At 37.7% G+C, this 23,304-nt stretch overlaps 1 protein-coding gene across 5 annotated transcripts in view; it reads left to right on the top strand.

The window, feature by feature from the left end:
• The window catches only part of LOC149224669 (protein SAWADEE HOMEODOMAIN HOMOLOG 2-like), a 299,733-nt gene that overhangs the window by 146,065 nt on the left and 130,364 nt on the right, over positions 1–23,304 (top strand). For all 5 annotated transcript variants that reach the window (XM_089386211.1, XM_089386212.1, XM_089386213.1 and 2 more), the window contains exon 6: positions 3,545–3,596. In XM_089386211.1, coding sequence (XP_089242337.1) covers positions 3,545–3,596 — 52 coding nt within the window. The remainder of the gene's footprint in view (positions 1–3,544; positions 3,597–23,304) is intronic.

Here is a 23,304-nt window from a genome sequence, read left to right as displayed (position 1 = left end):
TGAATCTAACGACCGCAGCTATGATACTCTAATTCTGACCGGATAAGTTAACTCTAGACCGATCTTCCTCTTTGCTTCAGGACTATCCTCAATACCATACTTGCTTCCTCAAGAAGAATTGAAGGAGGGTCTGGCTCTGGTCTGATCTTAACTTGGCTGATTTCCTCTTAGATGGTGCTCGATCTACTCTAAATGGCTCCGTTTAATGCTCAGATGGGTTTTTCCACCCTAATCCTGCCCTCAGAAGTGATTCCAGACTTGAATGTCAAACCCATAATACTCATAGCCAACTATAAATGACATCCGCAGAGGTTGACTGTGGAAAGAATTTTGCTCTTTGCAGGGCCCGCCTCAGGAAGCGTCCGCTCAAATTATAACAACGTCACTTTGTCCAGAACTGACCTCAGAAAGGAATCTGTTTGGCTGGCAAAGCTTTGCCTTTACAGAATTTACCTCAGAAGGAAATCTGCTTCATCTAGGAAAACTTTGCTCTGTGTCCAGAATTGATTTCAGAAGGAGATCCGTTCAGCTGGAAAGATTCGCTTTGTCCGGAATTGACCTCAGAAGGAAATCTGTTTGGCTGGAATATCGTTCGATCTTTCTTGAGTCATACTTCATCCACAAATACTTCACTGCACGTTGTGGAGAGAAAGATCTGTGTACTAGAACAAGTACGCAAAAGGAAAAATAGAAGAGAAAATAATTTTATCAACTAGGGTGGAATCTTTCACCACCAAAATTGATAGGAGAAAGGGGTCTTAAAACCCTCAGAGCCTCAGATTCAAAGAAAACAGAGGTAATTGATCCAATCCAATGATGATTCAAATGAATCCAAGCTTATTGAATTTATAGATTTCTTGGAGGAGCTCTCCTGCCTTAATTGATTGAGTAAACTTCACTCCAAGCCCCAACTTTGGGTTTTTTCGCCCCGCTGCCCCAAAAGTTATCCTGCAATGGGTATTTTGGGGTCTTTTCCCTTTGATGGAGGTCTATAGCCTATGGGGATGGATAGGCTAGTTTGTCCCTTAAGTGATTAATTACTCAGGAACATTACATCTGGCCACATTAGTGTAGCAGCAATAGGTGATGCAATCAGTGAGGAAACTCATGGCTCTGTCCAAGTAATCCCTGAAAGAAAACAGTGGGTAAACCCTAATGTCGAGTGCTTCAATTCTGTGCAAAAGGTCTTCGGAAAATGCATAAAACATGTTAAAAAAAGCCCTAAATGAGCTGCCCTTCTGCCACAAATAATAACACCCTAAAAAGGCCCTAATACTTCTCAAGCTACAGTTTCTTTCACATGCAAGGTCGGGAACTCAAAAGATAACAACATAAACAGCCAATAAAAACCCTTATCAAAATTAGTAGGAGGTTTGCACCTTATTTGGTATCATGTAGAGATCAAAAGAGAAAGCAAGGATATAATGGAACCTCCAACAATTCATAAAAGCTGCAATAAAGGATGAGGAAATAACAATTGATAAATAGTGAGAAAGTGCACTAGAGAAGAACCATAGGATTAAGAGGCCATACAAGTGCTGTAGAGAAATATACAAGCACACAGATCACACCAAGATAGAGAGAGGATGCAATGGTATACACCATATGGTGCCCATTGACTTAAACACGTTTTAGATGTTGATATTTCTAGGCGAAACAAGCTAGAACAGTTTTCTTCAACAGATAACTACTTCCAATGATCACTTAGCATTAATTACAGATATAACATCCAATATCTTTAAGCAGTTATACAGAAGAAAATGTCAACCAATAAACATGAAAGAGCAGTAGAAAATAACCATGAGACAATGAGACAAGAGACATAGAAATTAGGCCTGAGGCCAGGGCAAAACCCACAAGGGAAAAACCCAGAAATCTTTCCTTATGAGAGAGAGAAAGTTCAAAGTTCATCAATAATCCAGAAACAAGACATCATGATCTAACTAGAAACAAGAACTGTCAAGCCTCTCAATTTCGGACTTCTTTCCCTCCTGAAATTTCGCCTCCTCATTCTCCTTCCTTCGTTAGGACAGAGATACAACAATAGATATTCGATATGTCAAATGAGTGGGAGAGTCTCTTATATTTCTAGTCTTCCAAAGGGGGCGAAAAGGTGCCTCAAAGGGGGTCCAGATAACTTGGGGCCGACTTGAACAAGGAGGCATAATTTTAGAAATTAAATTTTCCCTTTTCTTTATAAATGAAAATACCGACCATGGCTACTATATTTCCAACATTAGACAGGGTAGTAACTCACAATGATTTACAAATGAGATAGCTGTGGTGTATATGTACAAAACTCAATTATGTAGGGACAATGGACGGTTTATTTACTTACATCAGAATGACTAGATCTGTCTTAACCACAACATAGTATTATAATAAATCATTACATTAATGCTTAAGCAAATGTCTTAATGACACAACATGAATTGACTATAGCCAAATCTGAGAATGACACCATTCTCAACAGAATTTTGGCGAGTTATATAAGGTTTTTAGTGATGTCCAAGAACCTATGAACTTCCCTATCAGAACAGGTTCAAAGAGGGCCTTGCTGTGTGGAACCCCTAAAGGTTTTATAAACTTGGCGCACTTTCAATCCCTTTGACATATCTTTGTGAATTTGTTGATTTAGATTTTCCTGATTTTTTTAGTTGCAGATTCTTTGAGCATATGAAATGCAACAATGGAAGGTTGGTCAGTTTGGTTATTAGGAAGGGATGCAGGCTATAGAGAGAAAGGAACCCTATGAAAGCGATAAACATAAACAAAAAACTAATGCATTTTCTTTTGTTTCAAGAAGGTTAAACTTGCACTGCCTCAAAGAAGATTGGTTTATTTTCTCCAATTCTATAGAATAAATATTCCACTTAGTGATATGTAATAAGTTGCATTCACGTCTATGTATGCATTGACAGTTTAAATTGCATTTACGAGGACATATATTACCCCAAAATTCAAGTAAACTTTCCAAGAATAGTAGGATGGGATGGGATGATAAACACTGAATCAGGTTCTTACAATTACTGATAATTTTTAATTGATGGGTGAGCCTTCACAGCTGACTTGATGGGATGGTGAGATTCTGATTATGGAAATAAACCACTAACTAGGCTAGGTTATGAATTCTTTGTTGGATTGAGTATTCTTGTTCTTTGTCATATTTCTGGAATGTCGATCCAAGATTGTTAATGTGCTTGATGTGGAATATTATGATGGTTGCTCATTGCTCAGATTAGCTAGTATGGCATATAATATAGGGTGTAGTTTTGGTAAAAATATAAGTATAATGCTTATTAGGGGCCTGCATACGTTGAGATGCATGTGCTTAAGCCCCTTGGAGCTTTCTCTAAGTGGATAAAGGTACTGCGTTATAGGAATGTGTTAGATGTTATATTTCTTCAAAGGCAAGTAAATTATATCTAATGAATCTTTTGGCTTCTAATTTTCTGTGTGGATGCTTTATTTATGTGAAAAATGTCTTCCTTCAGTTATTATTTCATTAGCTTCTTTAACAGCCTTCTGATATTTGTTCCTGCAGGTATGATGTTGCTGGTTTCCTTACTCATAGAATGTTGGAACTAGATGATCCAGTAAGTATAGGCCATGGTGCCATTATGCTTCAAATAATTGTCTTCTATTCCTATTTACTTCTTGGGAGCTTGACAAAGTGCATGTTGAACATTTCATTTTGAGGTTACTTTTGTTCTTATTTGTGAGAATAGGGGAGTTATGGTGGAAACGCGACTTGGAGGTGACCCTAAAGTTGTTGAGAAAAGAAAATGCAATGAGCAAGAAAACCATGCACAATGTGTTTCAACTTTCATTATTTTATTAAAGAAGTAGGCTATATGTCCAATACTTTGGACATTATGGGATAACTTTGAAAAGTACAGGAGTATTTATTATTTAACTCTCATGTACTTTATTCACTAGTAGGAAGTTGTTATATGTAAAAATAATAAAATAAAATAATATGAATATATTAATTATGTAGAGGGTCATTATCTTGATCATGCACCCTTGTTAAAAGGCACCCAAGGGCCTTCATCGTAAAAAACATCTTTCAACTTTTTAAATTCTTCTGACAGGATAAGTAGTATCATTACCAAGCTCCACTCATGCCTCCCTCTTGCTCTTGAAACTTATTGAATAAAGACATGTCATGTGTCATATCCCTTGAAATTCCACTGTTCACATACCACCATCCAACATCAGACACAGTGTTAGAGGACAAGCAGGAGGCCCATGCCATATCCATCTTGGAAAATTTGCAACATGAAGAAGATCCTCCAACTATCGTAGGGGAAAAACATTAGCATCTATCAGAACAATTCAGTCACCTATCAGGGTATCTCAATTACTGAAAATAAAACCATGCCAGTTAATAATCACATAGGTCTACCACTTACCATTGGCAACCCTTGGAACATATAGACAACCTATCACAGGTCATTCCAGGCATGACAACTACTGAAAACATGTTGAAAATTGGGTAGCTTGGGAGGTACTCCCACAGGTCCTGGGTGCTTGACTTGTGAGGGGAAAACTAACAAAATGGAAGTTGTGGGCACAATACCTAAGTCTAGGTTTCTAACCAATAAGTGAGCAAATTCATCCTTGTGAAGAATAAGCAAGCCTATAAGTGAGCCGCAAGCTAGAAGAATAATCTGTCTGAGGAGCCGAGTTTTGTGTCTTCAAGGAAAAGGCCGAGTTGACATCCTGAAGAAGAGGCCAAGGGTTCTAGTCTTTCTGTCTGCTAGAGAGGCTGGCTGAGACTCTATTTGTGCCTCGGAGGGCCGAAGCCTATAGAAGGAGATTGAAAGGCCTCAGGTCTTTAAACAGGGAGGGCTGAAAGGCCTTAGTTGGTGAACAGTGTCAGCTGAGGCATCAAAGAAGGGCCACAACCTATTCTGTGGCTAGGCTTCAGGCATAGAAGGAGGCCGAGAAGCCTCAGTCTTGTGAGAAGATCAGTGAAGGTGTAATAAGGCTGCTGTTCTTTTGAAAGTGGATTGCTGAATTTATAAAGTGAAGTCTATTGGAGGAAGAACGGCCTAACAACGAGTGTTTTGATGTTGGTAAAAGTACAGTGAACTGAAGGAAGAGTCCCACTGTGAGAAACTGTGTGATAGAGCTTGAAAGTGTTGAAAAATGGTAGCTACAGTCAGTATTTTCATTAGCAAGATCAAGAGAGAAAGTTTGAATTTATAATTATTGGTTTATTACCCAACAAGTGCCCAAGTCGGCCTGCCCAAGAGACATACCTATTTGCATGGATGAATAACTATAAATAGAGCCGATTCACTCTCCTCCAAGGCACACTTAAGATCTCTCATCTTTTTAGATCTGCAGAACATTTCGGATCTGAGGCATATATCCTCTGTGATTAAGTGAGAACCTGTTATATATATCTTCTGTGGAACAACGCAAGCTTGAGGCGCTATATCTCTGTGGAACTATGTGGATCTGTGGTTCATTGTCTTTGTAACCTATGCAAGGTTCTGTGGCACTTGTCTCTATGGTAAAGCGAAGATCTATGGCATTTGTCTCTGTGGTAAAGTAAAGATCAGTGGCACTTGTCTCTGTGGTAAAGCGAAGGTCTATGACACTTGTTTCTGTGGCTAAACGGAAGGTCTGAGGCACTTGTTTTTTTTTTGTGGCTCATGCTAGTTCTAAGACTGAGGAAGAGGCCGAAGTTCGACGCTCTTGGAGACTTGTGGCAGACCTAATGATAGACCTATATCTGGACAGAATTGAGGGAAAACTTGTATTGAATATTGGAGGGTTGACTTGGCACTTGTGGGTGGTGATCTTGCTCAGTATTTGTCTATGTGATCTTATCAAAGATATGGTGTTTTCAATGATGTACATTTCGATGAATTGAACTCTCTATCATATGAAAAGATTGCTGGGTTCTCCCCCTTGTGGAGATTTTCCCTGGTCATTGACCAAAATTTTGATGTCCTTTGTCTCATTGATTTTATTGTGATCTCTATTGCTCTACTGAAGTTAATGGTTGAAAATTTTCATGTATAACTGCTTAATGATTGGAATGCTCTAAATAAGTCAATTTGTATCATTGGAAGTAGTTATCAGTTTGAAAAATTGTACCAGTCTTGCTTGCACTAGAAAATCAACAGAAAGGAGCCAATCTCTATATGTCAAGGAGGCAAAGGACAAAAGGAGCTGCTATTCTGTGGACAAGAGGACTGAAAGGGATGATTGCAAAGGACTGACATCAACAAGTAAGTCAAGATTTGTCTTTTTGTTTGACGGGCAGACTGAGGGTCTGAAGGATTAGACCTCAAGCCCTAGTTGTGCTTTATTGTATACTATGTATACTAGTTTGTGTCAGGGTTTTCGAAGGGCCATGATTTCTGCTATGAGAGCCCTATGATTTTCTTGTTGATGGATTGATAAGAAAAGTTTTGGGCCATATAAATCTGTGTACTATTGTTGATTTCATTGCTGATATTTTCCACTGTGCAAAGTGCTTCATTGTTGAGTATCTTCAGTGTGTTTATGTTCTAGTCTAGACATAGACCAGACCTGGGGTATAAGGAATTTCAACATGGTATCAAAGCTACTTTGAAGGGCACATGGTTCAGAGTGTGCACCCAAAACAACTTAAGAGGGAGCTGGTTGGCTTGTTGTTGAAGGACAAACTGTTGGAAATTCAGTTGAAAGGTTGAATTTCTATTTATGATAATTACTTGTGACTTGTTTGTATATATTCTTCCTTCAGCATTTTTATTCATAAGGCCATCAAACAATTATACAAATACAATGCACCAAAAATACAAGAAACACCAGAAGTTAGGCCATAGGCTAGGGCAAAATCCACAAGGGGAAAACCCATCAATCCTTTCCTTATAGATCCTTTGTCAACAAAGAATTCCAAATCAGACTTAGCAATCAATGCCAAATCAGTGCTCCAAACTCTGCCAAGTCAGCCTTCCTTGTAGCTTCCATCATCACAGATAGTAGCCTTCATTTCATAGAGATCTCAGGGACTTGCACTGCTTGCACTGTTATAGCTTCAGGAACTCGCACTGTTTACAAATAAATACTTCAGGAACGCACACTATTACAGCTTCAGGAACTCACACTTGTTTTACACAGAAATACTTCAGAAAATTGGATGTATGTTCCTCAGAAACTTAAATATATATGCTTCAGGAAACTATGCCACTAAGTTACCAGAAAACGGATACTGTTACGGGGTTTGAAATGGATACAGCAAATTTTCAAAAAATCTGGATACGATACAGCAGGAAACGGCACATAATATCTATATATATATATATATATATATATATATATATTAAAAATAAAAAATTCATATTACCATTCATATTTCAGAATCTAAATTATCATCTATGATCTATCATGATTCATGATTCATCATCATCAATTCAAGTTTCAACTTTCAACATATGCCATATGGCATAAACATTCAACATTGCCATCATCATTAACGATTATTATAACATTCATGATTCAAGTTTCAAGTTTCAACATATCATCAAGTTTTTGTTTCAAATTTCAAACATCAAGTTATCTAATATCAAGTTTCAAACTTTCAACATGACAAGTTACACAAACACCATCATTACCAAGGTCCAAAACTAATAATGCATACTAATTACTACATACTATGAAAGTACAAAATGAACTATGACTGGCAGTCTACTATCATTACTCATAATTCATATGGTTGTTCAAAAGTTTAAAAGTTAAAAGTTAAAACACCATCATAAATTACATTTACATATCATCAAATATGTCTTCATTCATGCCACTATAATGTTCCACTTCCACATCCTCTCTAGAAGTGGCACTGGGAACATTGCTGCCATGTCCACTTGAAGATGCACCTATTCCCAGTGATGGCTCCGAATCAAACAAACTCATGTGAGACATGGCATTCAATGTCATATCCAAGTCAGGCAACTCTGGTTCCACGTCCCATAATTTGGTGGGCCCAAATTTGTATTCATCTCTCTTGTGTGACAGAAGGCGAAGGTTTGAATGAACATACACTAGTTCCTCAGCCTTCTTAGAGCCCAATCTGTTTCGCTTCACTGAATGGATGAAGATGTATGTACTCTAGTTCCTTTCTGCTGAAAAAGAACTAGCAACCTGTGACAAGACCTTGATGGCCAATTTTTGGATATGTGGAAGTGCCCCACCATAGAAGTTCCACCACTCAATTGGACTTAATTTGCTCTTGTCCCGCATACACTCAATATCACAACCCCAACCCTCTGATCCCACAAAATGAGAAAACTGTGCACGAATCCGAAGCCCAATTTCAGGATCTACAAAAAGCTTTCTAAAAGCATTTTTAAATCCTTCTGCGACTTCTGGGTCTTTGTTTGGTGTGCTTCTTTCTGGATCACGTAGCAACTCTGCAGCATAATATTTTGGATTCAGTGCATAGGCTAAAAGGTGCAATGGGGTGGTCATCTTGTTCCACCTTTTGGTCAATATATCTTTTACTTCTCCGTAAAAGATTTCATTTGGGTCATTCTCCTTGGCATTTATAATCAACCTTATCTTCTCTATCATGGAATCAATGCCCTCATACACCTCTCCCAGATTAGGCATATCTGTGTCAAACATACGGAGCAAATCCACAATTGGCTTAGTAACTGCCAAGAGGTACTCCACCTTATCCCACCATTTATCATCAATAACTAACCGTTTCATTGCTTGTGCTTTATCAGATTGGGATTGCCTCCATTGATTCCAAAGAGAACTGCATACCATTGATTGTAATGCATCTTTCACCTGCATGAGCCTTGTTAAGACTATGATGTGAGAAGCAAATCGAGTCTCAGCAACTTGCAGGTGTCAAATTGCCAATGTTTCAAATTTCAATCAATTTGAAAAATCATAATTTGATTGAATAACCTATTATGATTCACGAATCATGACATTTGAGAATCCAATTTAGATATTTGAATTTAGAGTCAGAAATTACAATTTATGAAATATTTAATAAATTTTAAACTTTAAACTTTAAACTTTAAACTTTAAAATATAGGTACCTTAAGGAGCTCCAACTTAGCAAATTCCCTATAGATGCCTTGGGACATGTGGTGGTTTGTGATAAAGGCTTGAATTTCTTTTTCCTCTTCAAATATTTTTCGAATCCACTCAATTTGCTTTCCCAACTTGCTCAACATGAGGTTCAATGAATGCACAGCACAAGGGGTCCAAAAAATGTGTTGATATTTGCTTTCAACAATTAGGCCTGCTACTCTACACACCATTGCATTGTCAGTTATTATCTGGACAACATTTTCAGGCCCCACCAATTCAATTGCTTCAATCAAGATGTTAGCAATGAATTGAGAATCTTTCATCTGCCCCTCACAATCCACTGCTTTCAAAAACATTGCCCCATGTGGGCTCTGAGCAATCACATTGATCAAAGGCCTATTTCTTTGATCTTTCCATCCATCAGAAATGATGGACACCCCTGAAATGAGCCATGAATCACGAATGGGGGCTAATTTAGCCTCCAAATCTAACTTTTGAGCACTCAACAATGTGGTGCATATCTTCTCATATCCGGGGCTCTTGTACCCTCTTGGGGCTTCATTCAAACATTTTACCATCTTTGCCCAGTAAGGAGATCGCACAAGGTTAAAGGGAAGGCCATTTGCATAAATGCATTGAGCTACAACTACATCTGCTATCTCTCGAGCATCATTATTAAAACTCTTCTCAAGCGGTCCCAAATTTAACCGCTTTGACCCAACAATTCCATGAGAATAAAGTGGAGGCTTTGATGAAGATGCTCCCAACCTTGTTGGGTGTTTTAAATGGGAGGCATGATTTGCTTCATTTGCTTTAGCATCTGCCTCCTCTTGTTCTCTCTGATATTTTGCAATTTTTACCTTGCTTAAACCATTTCCATCTTTCCCATTCTCTTTAGGTGGGCCACTACATATTCGAATCCCATTGTTTCTTAACCCAAGCAAATGTGCTTTAACCCGTGTGTATGACCCCTTGAACTCCTTTTGACACTCACTGCAAACCCATGCCAATGATCCACCTCCTTGGATCTTCCCAACAATAGTTACATATTTCCAAAGTGGTGACTTTGGATCAACTTTCTGGGTTGATTCAGTTTCCTGTGCAACTTCCTCTGCCTCATGAATGGCTGAACTTGAAGTTGCCATGAATGATGATGATGTAAATGAAACTGAAAAAAGAAAATTGACAAATATCAGTCTTCAAAGTTCAGATATGTATTTAAAAAAAATTATTTGGTCATTTCTGGATGTTAATAAAATTATCTCATCATTTAATAAATAATATATATGCAATAAACAGTTTGCAATTTCTAAGTTTGTTCAACGCAGTCAACTGTGACTGTGACAGTGTGATTGAATCTTTTTTATGCCATTCTAACAACTGAAAAGTGAAAACTTAAAAAGTTAAAAATTATAAGTCGGGATGACTCTGGAGTTTGGAGGCAATGCAACAGTCACTTTCCCTAGGAGGAACCAGAAGACAAAGATTCTGATCTCCAGCATGTTAAAAAAGAAGAAAGGCACTGGAATCTGGATCAAGGTTCCATGACATATGTTTTGAATTTTCTATAAATAAACATATATTTATTTATGACATATTTGCATGTCTAGGGTAGGGCCATAGGCTAGGAGAAAAGGGTGCAGACTCCAGAGTACAGGCAAATGCACAGTACGACAAGCTAAATGTGAAGAAGATCAGATTGTATAGAAACAAAATGAAGTTTGGTGATAATGCTTCCAAACTTTTCCATGGCAATTGTGAAATACAGGGATGCAGGGGCTTTTTACTGCCCTCAACTCCAGCAAGGGATGTCACAAAATTAGAAAAAGACAGTTTGTAATGTTCTGCAGTTGTCCATGTATGTTCAATGTTCATCTCCGAACATACTAAGTACCTTTAAAAAAATGTCCCAAGGTGTTGTAAATTGTAATGTGGTTGAAGCAACTTCTTATCTCAGTTGATGGTCTTGGTCAGTCTCCAAGGAAGTTCATTTACTGGTTTGCCTAGAGGATTACATGACGTGAATGCATGTAGCAGAAACACCAGCAATAAAGAAAAAGGTACCTCAGCACTGAGCATGAGCAAACACTTTCCCACCACATATATTACCATCATTTTAGATAAATTTAAGATCTTACTTAGCTGCAAATAGTTTCACAACTCTCTTTTAAAGTTTAATAATCTTTTTTGAATATCAAGATGTTGACTGTACTTTTAGATGTATGTGTTCCACAGTTCCACTTTGTCGATTCAAGATTGAAGACTGAACTTTGAAGTTTGAAGTCTGTACAGTGTAAATTTGTTTGTACAAGGTTACCATGGAAATGCCAATTAATGGCAATGTGAATGTACATTATGAAACATTCAATGGCTATTATCTTGTGACAAAAATTTGGGGAACTGCTGTACAATATGAATTTGGCATAGAGTCTGGACTCTGGACTCTAGAAAAGACCTTGGGCTGAATTGTGCAACAAAGAAATGGCAGTCAAAGGGAATGCCGGTTTAGGACCTGGTTTGATTAGGAGCTATGGATCTTAAACATTCCTTTGAAATGCTATGTCATATGAATAAATACGCTTGTACAGAAACAAAAATTGGCAACAACTTAAAAGTTAACATTCGAGGGCTGCCTGTAAGTCTACAATGACTGGAGCATTCAGCATATACAGCGCTGTAATAAGCACATATGATCGATATATATTATATACCTCTCTTAAAGCATGGCAATAACAAAGTTAACAAACCAATGACTTTATGAACCCAAGTTTACATCAATCAGCAAATGACAAACGTGCATTGGGCGTTAAGTTTTAACGGTTACATACAGTCAAGAGTCAAGACTCAAAACAGGCTCAGTGGCGGCAGTGAACCTCAACCCAGTGGCGGCAGTGAACCTCAGCAAACTCATGGCGGCAGCAACTCAGCAACTCGTTACTCAGCACTCAGCGAAGTTGTCGTTTAGGGTAGAATGAAAGTGAAAGTTGAAAGTTGAAACCCGTTAAAAACTTAAAACTAAAAGTTAAAACCGAAAATTTAAAAACCTAAATTCTTAAAATCTGTTCCCGGCAGGCAAGGGATCAGTGAACAAAACGTTTTGAAATTTTTACAAAACGTATCACGATTTCCCTGAAACGTATTTTTTTTTAAACGGGAGGTTTTTTTCCGGAAAACGCCTGGAAAACGGCTAGGGAAAAAACGGCCCGTTTCCAAATCATAAAACGGCACCCAAAACGTTTTTAAGCCGTTTTTTTGCCGTTTCCGTACTGCATACGTATCAAAAACGTAAAACGGCGTTTCCTGTGTTCAGGCAGCCGTTTCCGGTAACTTAGCTATGCCACAGACCCAAACTACTTTGCTACAGGAGACCACTGAAGTGGTTGCCAAATGAAGGAAACTAGGTGCCAATTTATAGTTGTTTCCCTGTGTGAAGGGTCACATCTTTTGGGCTGGCCGACTTGTTTGCTAGAGGGTTGACTTGGCAACTTGGAGGGACAAATGACACTTTGCAAAAATTGAATTTTCTTCTTTTACATGGGTCACGAAGAACATGCCCTTTTACATTTTCTTTTGACCAAAACAAATCATGAAGAACATGCTTGATAATAAAAATATTATTTTTCTTCCTTTTGCTTTTGCATAATGATTAGGCAATTTCTCTTGATTATTAACTGCTTGTGATTGAATTTTACTTCATTACTTTAGGATCTTCTAGTTGCTTAAGTTATTAGTGTTCTTCTTCATCAAACAATTACCAATGAATAAACATAAATAGACAAGAGACACAGAATGTAGGATATCAGCCATGGCCAAAACCTCTCACTCTTTGAGAGGAAAACCCACACAAAATCTTCTTATAGAGATTCCAATTGACGAATACCAAGATCAAGACCAAGACCTATCTGCCACTCCAAGACCAAGACACAAGTCCTCTTGATAGTCACTCTTCTTCTTGTCTCCTCTTCCACTTTGACCTTCTTATCATCACTAAGATCTTACCACTGTCTTCACATTGAGATCTCCTTCACTGTGAGATCTACTTACTGTCATACAACGAAGACATTACTTCTGTGAGACCCTTACTGAGATTGTCCTCTGCACTTTGTCACCGAATACAGAGAGATCCGAACTCCTCTTGACTGTGATCCTGTTAGCACTTCAAAGAGATCTGAACTGTAGCCTCCTTGGATCACCAAACTGTAGTCTTCTCTAGCATCGAATTGGAGTATATATATGTCCTTGTTGGAGCCGTTGTAGTACCGAAACCTTCACTCATAAATCCAAACTTTTGTTTTCTGTGATAAGCCCAAACCAAATCCTCGCTGTCTCTTCCTTATCTATCTGAGCTCCTTCCTTGACATTCGAATTGTGATCCTAACTTATCATTGTTCTGTAGAGGGATGCGAATACTGAATTGTGGCATGCGAAGACTCTACGTGCATATTTATAGTGGTTGCCCTATAAATAAGTCGACCTATCTTTATGAAGGGTTGTCTTCAAATGGGTGAGCCGACATGTGCCATTTACTTCATTTGGAGGCCGACTTGAAGAGGAGGACTTGTTCTTGTCGTTGGAGGGCTTCTAGGCACTTTTATAGATTGATATACATTGTTATATCTCCAAGACATGACATTGACTCTTTGAATTTAATGACAAATCCTAAGGCCCTCAATGGGAGCCATCTAAATAAAATATCTTGCTCATGAAACCTGTTGACCACTACCGGTCAACTACCCATGCAGTACACCCCCTTTTTCTTTGCAAAAAGGGGCAGCACCTGATCAGCATGTCCGTGCCATCCTGCAGTCATCAGCAGCTTAATCATTTTGATTGTAAACCCAGTCTGCATGTATGAATTGTAAATAATCTTAGCAGACATGAGTCATGTATGTAAATTGCCTAGGTGGACCTAACTTTCTGATGGTAATCTACGTCCCGGAAGGTTTTTCGTCTCACCGATCCATGATCGGCAGAGTTTTCCTTCAAACCTGACCCCAAAGCTGGGATGGATTTTGTCATTAGAATTTTAGGAGAATCCTAGTGTGTTGATCTGCTAGATTATAAGTGTGTCGCAGAAACTGGGTGGTTTGTGAGGGTCTGTATTAAGTGGGTTTGTCCCCTTAAGATGTAAATTGTAAAAGTCATGATGTAATGTGTCTTGAGGGTTGAAAAATGTTTTAAAACCCCTCATGAGTCCCGAGTCCTAGGTCCTAGGTGATGTTTCCGAAGGCTTAGTTCGATGATCCATTTTAAAATGAATTAAAATAAATAAATAAATAAATAAAAATTATATAAAATAATAAAAAAATTAAAACATAGAGCAAAAACCCTAAATAATAAAATAATAATATTTTAAGTGAATGCATGCAAAATATTATTTTTTAATAAATCGACGGATGAGATCAAGAGATGTCTTGATCCTCATCAACGGTCGAGATCATTTCAACATGGATCACTCGAACTAGCCGTTGGAGTCATTTCCTTTAAGTAGGGTGCTAGGGGTCATTTTCAAAAAAAGGGGAATCTGATCTGTGAGTCTGATACTGAAGAAGCTCTCTTGTAAATCTGTTTCTGGTTAATAAAAGAAGACTTTGGGGTCCATATCTTGCTGGTGTTACTCTCTTGAAATGCTGTGAGATTGTTTAATTTTCTGCATATTTTCTTTTCAGCCATTAATAATAGCTTTTTGTAGAGTATTGTGAGCACAAGTATCTTGTTTACTTGCTAGGGTTTGAGTGTTGTTAGGGTTTCTGAAGTAATGGCAGGTATCTCCATTACTTTTTGAGATCTAGCAGCATTTTTGCCCTCTTTACTGATGGTTGTTTTGGCTGTGCAGAAAAACCCTTTCTGAAGGAAATTTGTGGGCGTTTGGGGAAGTTCTCAGCTGAACCAACCAACTCCCGCAAGCATTTTTTGCTGAGCCCAGTTGGATTTGATCCTGGGTCTATCATTCAGTAATTTGCATGAGAGATTTTCTGAAGTTCTTCACAGTGAAAACCTGAAATTGTTATTCTTTAAAATATTTCTGTGTTTATTGCTGAATTTCGCTGTTAAGGGGCCAAAATTTGTATATTAATCAAGCTGATCTAGGGCTTCAATTTTTTGCTTTATACAGTTTTCATTAGGGTTTTCAGTTTTGGTTTTATGCATATATCATTTTTTGGGTGATCTGCTCTATTTCAGGTTGCAGGATTTTTTAAAGTTTTCCAAAGCCCCTCACCCTATTTCGCCAGCAAATGCAGTTCTCCCGCGCTCGGGCTTCGCTGCCATCATCAGAAAGTTTTCAAATCTGCATTCCTGTACAGGCCAGCCTGCATTTGTATCTGGAATCCTTCATTACCTACGGATATCATCATCTGCTCACGTCCTATCCAGTGTTAGAATCCTGCGTCATTTCCTCCAGATCACCGCATTGGTCTTACCAAGTACTCTGCGAAGCGGCAACAATTACATCCATACAGGCCAGATATCTCACGAGTTTTGGCGTAAGGTTCCGCGGACACGCGTGGAAAATGACCAGGTCAGTTACACTGCTCTTACAGTGATGAGCAACATCTTCAACATGGGCGTCAACGAATCTTTGCATGCGGTATCAGGTAAGTTTCAACAAATCGATTCAAAGCCGCCACCAGGTAAATCACTCCGCCGTCGAAGACAGCCCAGGTAATCCATTCACGTCGACTGCTATCGATTTTCTCAGCACGTTATTCGAGGTTTTTTTTATCAGGGATTTCATTGTTTCATTAACTCACCATATCAACGTTCATAGTAGGTCTATTTTGATTTTAACGTCACGATTTTGGGTAAATTCGTGGATTTTGTTGGCTTATCGTCGAAATCTATATGCGCAGATGCACTTTATTCCATTTCGATCCGTTCCCCTGTCGATTGGCCTCAGTAAATGGACGTCTGCGCGTATTAGAGCAGGGTTACGGTTTTTGTTAGTGATAGCATTGCGTTTCCATTTCAGTTCATTGATATATGCATATCTGCGTAGGATTAGCGTAGGTTATTTTATTGAATTTCGACTGGCTTTTAGATTTTTTTTTTTGATATGTATTAAATTGTTAGGTTCTTTAATTAGATTTTCTTTTTAGATTTTATTACAAAGTTTTGTTTTCAAAATATGAAAAATAAAAAAATAAAAAGATCCATTTTTAGGGCTTTTCAATTTTTTTAGGTTTTGCTTAAAATTTATAAAGGATTTTTAGGGTCTTAGCTTTAGATGTTAGATTTCAAATTTTGCTTAGTTTAGATTTTTAGTTTTAATATTTAAAAAAAATAAAAATTTAGGCTTAAATTTTATTTTTATACATCTAAGTTTTAAATTAACTTTTAGATTTCATTTTTTAGGTTTTGTTTAATATTTAAATCCAATTTTTTTTTTTTTTTTTCGAAAAGTATAAAAGCATCGTGAATATTTTTGCCAGTTTCAGTCTTCCCTCGGAAATTACCTTGGTCTCACCTTTATGCTGAGGTTGAAAATTTTAATGTGGGAATTGGTGTTTAATCTGATTCAAATTTTCATCTGAAGATTAGCTGCATATATGTGGTTTTTTAAGGCATTTACTCTCTTAAGTTGTTGAGCTTTTGAGCCTTTTATGATTATCTTATATCTGGGGAAATTTTAAGCTTTTTTATGATAAATGATTGCTTCTCAGGGTCTATATTGCCGCAGTATGTGACAATTAATCGATTAAACATCAATCTCTTAAGGCACTGGTCTGCTAAATTAATTAAATCCTTTTAGTGCTTATCTCATCGTGTCTCGTGTCTCCCAACCAACTGGTCGACAGTTGGTCTCATCATCTCACAGGGTCTACCCCCCTTAGCCGCGGGAGACAGGCTTAAACAGAGGGATTGGGGATCAAGGTGACAGCCCCCGGTCTGAGCGTTGTCGTGCCAATCTGCGCGACAACATTTTTTGGCGCCGTTGCCGGGGAAATTGTTTTCTCGGCGTTTCAACGACAATCATTTTTCTCATTTCTTATCTTTTCATCTCGCCCGGCAACGCCAACATTTTTGGTGCAGTTTTTCTGTTCCTGGAGTTTCATCGACATTCATCTTCTCATATTTCTCATCTCTCATTCGGGCTGGCAGATTCAAACTTTTGGGTTTTCATTTGGGTCTTTTATTGCCTTATTTTTCGTCATATCAGCAGTATCTCTTTGGTTTGTTTCTTGTTTGGGTGGCGACTCCATTTTCTCATTTTTCCCAGACAAGAAGCCTTCCTCATATCTGCTTGCTGGTACCTTTTTGGATCTTAGAATCAGATTTATTGTTCAAGTGGCGACTCCACTGTTTTCATCTATTGATTTTCTTGAGCAGATATCTAGTTCTATCATCCTTTTAATCCTTTATCATTCATCATGGATTATTCATTTAAGCCATGTCGTTTTACTGAACGTCTCCATGATTTTCCGGAAGATGCCATTCCTAAGTTACCTATTTTCTCGGGTGGTGATCCAATCGCTGTTAGAAGGCATCTAGGCTTGTTTATTCGCATCATGATCATATACTGTAGATCCCCTCAGTTTAATCACGAAGATATCAAAATGCGTCTATTTGTCCTTTCTTTAGAAGATGATGCTTTGAATTGGTTTAACATTTTTCCTAAGGATTCTTTCACTTCTTTGGAAGACATTATCGATGCTTTTAAAAATAGATATGGTTATCCAAACAGTTTGCCTTCTGCCCCTAAAAATGTGCAACAGAATGAAAGCAATTTGATAAAAGGTCCAGCTGACAGTGAAAGATCCCAAGACGATTCTTCGCATCGAAATGTGTCATCCACCTGTACTATTTCAAATCAAGTCCACAGGAAATCAGGGACAAATGACAATGAAAAGGAAGAGCAAAAGCAAATTTTACAAGATCTAATGATGCTGATAAAAAATATGGAAAGCAATCAAACTAATTATGTCAATGATGTGAAAACTTTATGCACCCACCTGGAAAAACGTAATAGGGAGATTGAAGTCACGCAAAATCAGCATGCTAAAGAAATTGAGGCCATAAAAACTAAATATGAAACAAAAATTAGAAGCATGCAAAGCAAGATGTCAGGCTTAGAAGAAAATATGATGACCATGAAAGTTGATCATGATAGGGAAATTGATTCCATGCAAAACAAGTTATTAACTATGGATGAAGAAATGACTATCATGACGTTCGATCATAATAATCAGTTGGCCACCATGCAAGCAAATCATAAAGAAGAAATAAACTCCATGCAACATTGCTTGATGAACATAAAGGAAGAAAACGATAAAATAATAAAAGATATGGAAGAACATCATGCCAGACAAATCAGTGATATAAAGGTTCAACACTCTAGTCAGATGGATGCCATTAGAATACAAGTTCAAAGGTTTCAGCAATTGGAAGAGAAGAGAAACCAGGGGACATCAACAGATCAAGAGCCTTCTCATATTTCGCAACAAGTTCCATCTTATTATGAGGAGGTCATTGGTTCGATTGAAAGATGGTTAATTGAAGGTGATCCAGATAGACTAAAAAATGATAAAGATCAGATGCAGGATAAAGAAAAACATGTCACGCATATCTTACATACTTCATCTGATAGCTTTGAAACAGAAAGTTCCGTGTCATCAGTCATACAACCAGCTAGAAAGAAAAAGCGCAAGAGAAAGAAAATGAGAAGAAGATTTGACGCATCAGATGGCCGCGAGCAGCTTGATTTTCGGATAGGAAATAGTCCTACCATATGCAAAATTGGACATGGCACATCCGACAAGCAGCCGACAGATTTGCCTGAAAGCAGGCAAATGCTCAGTATGCACTTTATTGAACACATGTGATGCCATGGGGCATCTTTTGTATCGTATTTCTAACCCTACTCCTTGTTTTTTCCGCATTTTTATTTCTGCTTTAGATAGTCAATAAATGAAGAGCTTTTATCTTTCTTGTGTTTAATGTTATATGATGATTTTTGGATGGACGCTACTTATTTTTGTGTTGTATGGATGCAGATTCTGGATTCTCACATTCCTGCAAGCAGCAACGTGTCCCCAAGTAGAGCCAGATGTTGACCACTACTGGTCAACTACCCATGCAGTACACCCCCTTTTTCTTTGCAAAAAGGGGCAGCACCTGATCAACATGTCCGTGCCATCCTGCAGTCATCAGCAACTTAATCATTTTGATTGTAAACCCAGTCTGCATGTATGAATTGTAAATAATCTTAGCAGACATGAGTCATGTATGTAAATTGCCTAGGTGGACCTAACTTTCTGATGGTAATCTACGTCCTGGAAGGTTTTTCGTCTCACCGATCCATGATCGACAGAGTTTTCCTTCAAACCTGACCCCAAAGCCGGGATGGATTTTGTCATTAGAATTTTAGGAGAATCCTAGTGTGTTGATCTGCTAGATTATAAGTGTGTCGCAGAAACTGGGTGATTTGTGAGGGTCTGTATTAAGTGGGTTTGTCCCCTTAAGATGTAAATTGTAAAAGTCATGATGTAATGTGTCTTGAGGGTTGAAAAATGTTTTAAAACCCCTCATGAGTCTCGAGTCCTAGGTCCTAGCCTCCTAGGTGATGTTTCCGAAGGCTTAGTTCGATGATCCATTTTAAAATGAATTAAAATAAATAAATAAATAAATAAAAATTATATAAAATAATAAAAAAATTAAAACATAGAGCAAAAACCCTAAATAATAAAATAATAATATTTTAAGTGAATGCATGCAAAATATTATTTTTTAATAAATCGACGGATGAGATCAAGAGATGTCTTGATCCTCATCAACGGTCGAGATCATTTCAACATGGATCACTCGAACTAGCCGTTGGAGTCATTTCCTTTAAGTAGGGTGCTAGGGGTCATTTTCAAAAAGAGGGGAATCTGATCTGTGAGTCTGATACTGAAGAAGCTTTCTTGTAAATCTGTTTCTGGTTAATAAAAGAAGACTTTGGGGTCCATATCTTGCTGGTGTTACTCTCTTGAAATGCTGTGAGATTGTTTAATTTTCTGCATATTTTCTTTTCAGCCATTAATAACAGCTTTTTGTAGAGTATTGTGAGCACAGGTATCTTGTTCACTTGCTAGGGTTTGAGTGTTGTTAGGGTTTCTGAAGTAATGGCAGGTATCTCCATTACTTTTTGAGATCTAGCAGCATTTTTGCCCTCTTTACTGATGGTTGTTTTGGCTGTGCAGAAAAACCCTTTCTGAAGGAAATTTGTGGGCGTTTGGGGAAGTTCTCGGCTGAACCAGCCAACTCCCGCAAGCATTTTTTGCTGAGCCCAGTTGGATTTGATCCTGGGTCTATCATTCAGTAATTTGCATGAGAGATTTTCTGAAATTGTTATTCTTTAAAATATTTCCGTGTTTATTGCTGAATCTGGCTGTTAAGGGGCCAAAATTTGTATATTAATCAAGCTGATCTAGGGTTTCAATTTTTTGCTTTATACAATTTTCATTAGGGTTTTCAGTTTTGGTTTTATGCATATATCATTTTTTGGGTGATCTGCTGTATTTCAGGTTGCAGGATTTTTTAAAGTTTTCCAAATCCCCTCACCCTATTTCGCCCGCAAATACAGTTCTCCCGCGCTCGGACTTCGCTGCCATCATCATAAAGTTTTCAAATCTGCACTCCTGTACAGGCCAGCCTGCATTTGTATCTGGAATCCTTCATTACCTACGGATATCATCATCTGTTCACGTCCTATCCAGTGTTAGAATCCTGCGTCATTTCCTCCAGATCACCGCATTGGTCTTACCAAGTACTCTGCGAAGCGGCAACAATTACATCCATACGGGCCAGTACTCTGCGAAGCGGCAACAATTACATCCATATAGGCTAGATATCTCACGAGTTTTGGCGTAAGGTTCCGCGGACACGCGTGGAAAATGACCAGGTCAGTTACACTGCTCTGACAGTGATGAGCAACGTCTTCAACATGGGCGTCAGCGAATCTTTGCATGCGGTATCAGGTAAGTTTCAACAAATCGATTCAAAGCCGCCACCAGGTAAATCACTCCGCCGTCGAAGACAGCCCAGGTAATCCATTCACGTCGACTGCTATCGTTTTTCTCAGCACGTTCAGTCGAGGTTTTTTTATCAGGGATTTCATTTTTTCATTAACTCACCATATCAGCGTTCATAGTAGGTCTATTTTGATTTTAACGTCACGATTTTGGGTAAATCCGTGGATTTTGTTGGCTTATCGTCGAAATCTATATGCGCAGATGCACTTTATTCCATTTCGATCCGTTCCCCTGTCGATTGGCCTCAGTAAATGGACGTCTGCGCGTATTAGAGCAGGGTTACGATTTTTGTTAGTGATAGCATTGCGTTTCCATTTCAGTTCATTGATATATGCATATCTGCGTAGGATTAGCATAGGTTCTTTTATTTAATTTCGACTGGCTTTTAGATTTTTTTTTTTGATATGTATTAAAATTGTTAGGTTCTTTAATTAGATTTTCATTTTAGATTTTATTACAAAGTTTTGTTTTCAAAATATGAAAAATAAAAAAATAAAAAGATCCATTTTTAGGGTTTTTCAATTTTTTTAGGTTTTGTTTAAAATTTATAAATAAAGGATTTTTAGGGTCTTAGCTTTAGATGTTAGATTTTAAATTTTGCTTAGTTTAGATTTTTAGTTTTAATATTTAAAAATAAAATAAAATTTAGGCTTAAATTTTATTTTTATACATCTAAGTTTTAGATTAACTTTTAGATTTCATTTTTTAGGTTTTGTTTAATTTTTAAATCCAAAAAAAAAATAAAAAAATTTCGAAAAGTATTAAAGCATCGTGAATATTTTTGCCAATTTCAGTCTTCCCTCGGAAATTACCTTGGTCTCACCTTTATGTTGAGGTTGAAAATTTTAATGTGGGAATTGGTGTTTAATCTGATTCAAATTTTCATCTGAAGATTAGCTGCATATATGTGGTTGTTTAAGGCATTTACTCTCTTAAGTTGTTGAGCTTTTGAGCCTTTTATGATTATCTTATATCTGTGGAAATTTTAAGCTTTTTTATGATAAATGATTGCTTCTCAGGGTCTATATTGCTGCAGTATGTGACAATTAATCGATTAAATATCAATCTCTTAAGGCACTGGTCTGCTAAATTAATTAAATCCTTTTAGTGTTTATCTCATCGTGTCTCGTGTCTCCCAACCAACTGGTCGACAGTTGGTCTCATCATCTCACAGGGTCTACCCTCCTTAGCCGTGGGAGACATGCTTAAATGGAGGGATCGGGGATCAAGGTGACAGCCCCCGGTCTGAGCGTTGTCGTGCCAATCTGCGCGACAACAAAACCCATGAAGCAAGCATTACAGAATAATTTTATTTTCTTCTTTACATCATTTTACAAAAGTCACAATTACATGTCATTATGAAGACCGAACCTAGTTACACTTTTCAACACTCCTTAACTAGGGAGGTATTCATAATGGTACTTGGTCATTATCAATTTGAAGAATTTCTCATAAGAAGAATTGGATTGGTAACCCATCTGTCTAACATCATGCTTAATCAACATTGTCACATAGCAAGGCCTTGACTAACAACTCTATCCACATGATCAGAGCATAATGTTGGCGAGACCAATGATTTAGAGATATTGTTAGTGTCGGTCTTGAAAGCCCTCCATCAGTGATCAAAGCTCTTTGCATTTGCATTAGTAGGTGTCTCATCAGTGTCAAAGTTTGCATCCCGTTAGGCATGCCATAACCCTGATGGAGGAGCTGGTCAATTCATACCCCTCTTGGCTTTGCTGGATCAGGTCATATCAGTCATTGAGTTTTTCAAGCTTGTCTTGATGTGTCCTAATGTCAAAATTCTAGGTCTAGGGTTTTGGTCATTTGTCTCTGCAAGGTCATGTCTCTGAAAATCCTTGAGTCCCCAGCAAGCCAGAGGGAGGATGGTAAACATGTTCCTTTGATATTTTCATCATATACAGTTCATTTTTAAACTTGGATTTAAAAACTCTGTTTTTAAAGCCAAGGTCATGATAAATTTTGTAAAAAGAATAAATTTCCAAAAAGATTTCAAAAAGGCAGCAATAACCCTGGTCCCCTTGCCACAGTCCTTCAGATGATCTACCTGCAAAAAGAATCAAGTCAAAGCACTCAAAAAGTCAACTTCGGGATAAAGGAAACCAAAAATCAGTGTTTTAAAAAAGTGTCAAAATAGACTTTATAAAGTGGGTTTATTGATGAAATTTTTTCAAATGAAGATTATAAAAGGTCATATTCCCTCCTTTCACTCTCATTGTGC

The sequence above is a fragment of the Pinus tabuliformis genome, chromosome Q, assembly GCF_031772625.1.
Source record: "Pinus tabuliformis cultivar Carrire ecotype Pingquan chromosome Q, CPIR1, whole genome shotgun sequence".
NCBI classification, from domain to species: Eukaryota; Viridiplantae; Streptophyta; class Pinopsida; order Pinales; family Pinaceae; genus Pinus; species Pinus tabuliformis.
Note: the sequence above shows the minus strand (reverse complement) of the source record. Positions and strands in the feature narration are given on the sequence as shown.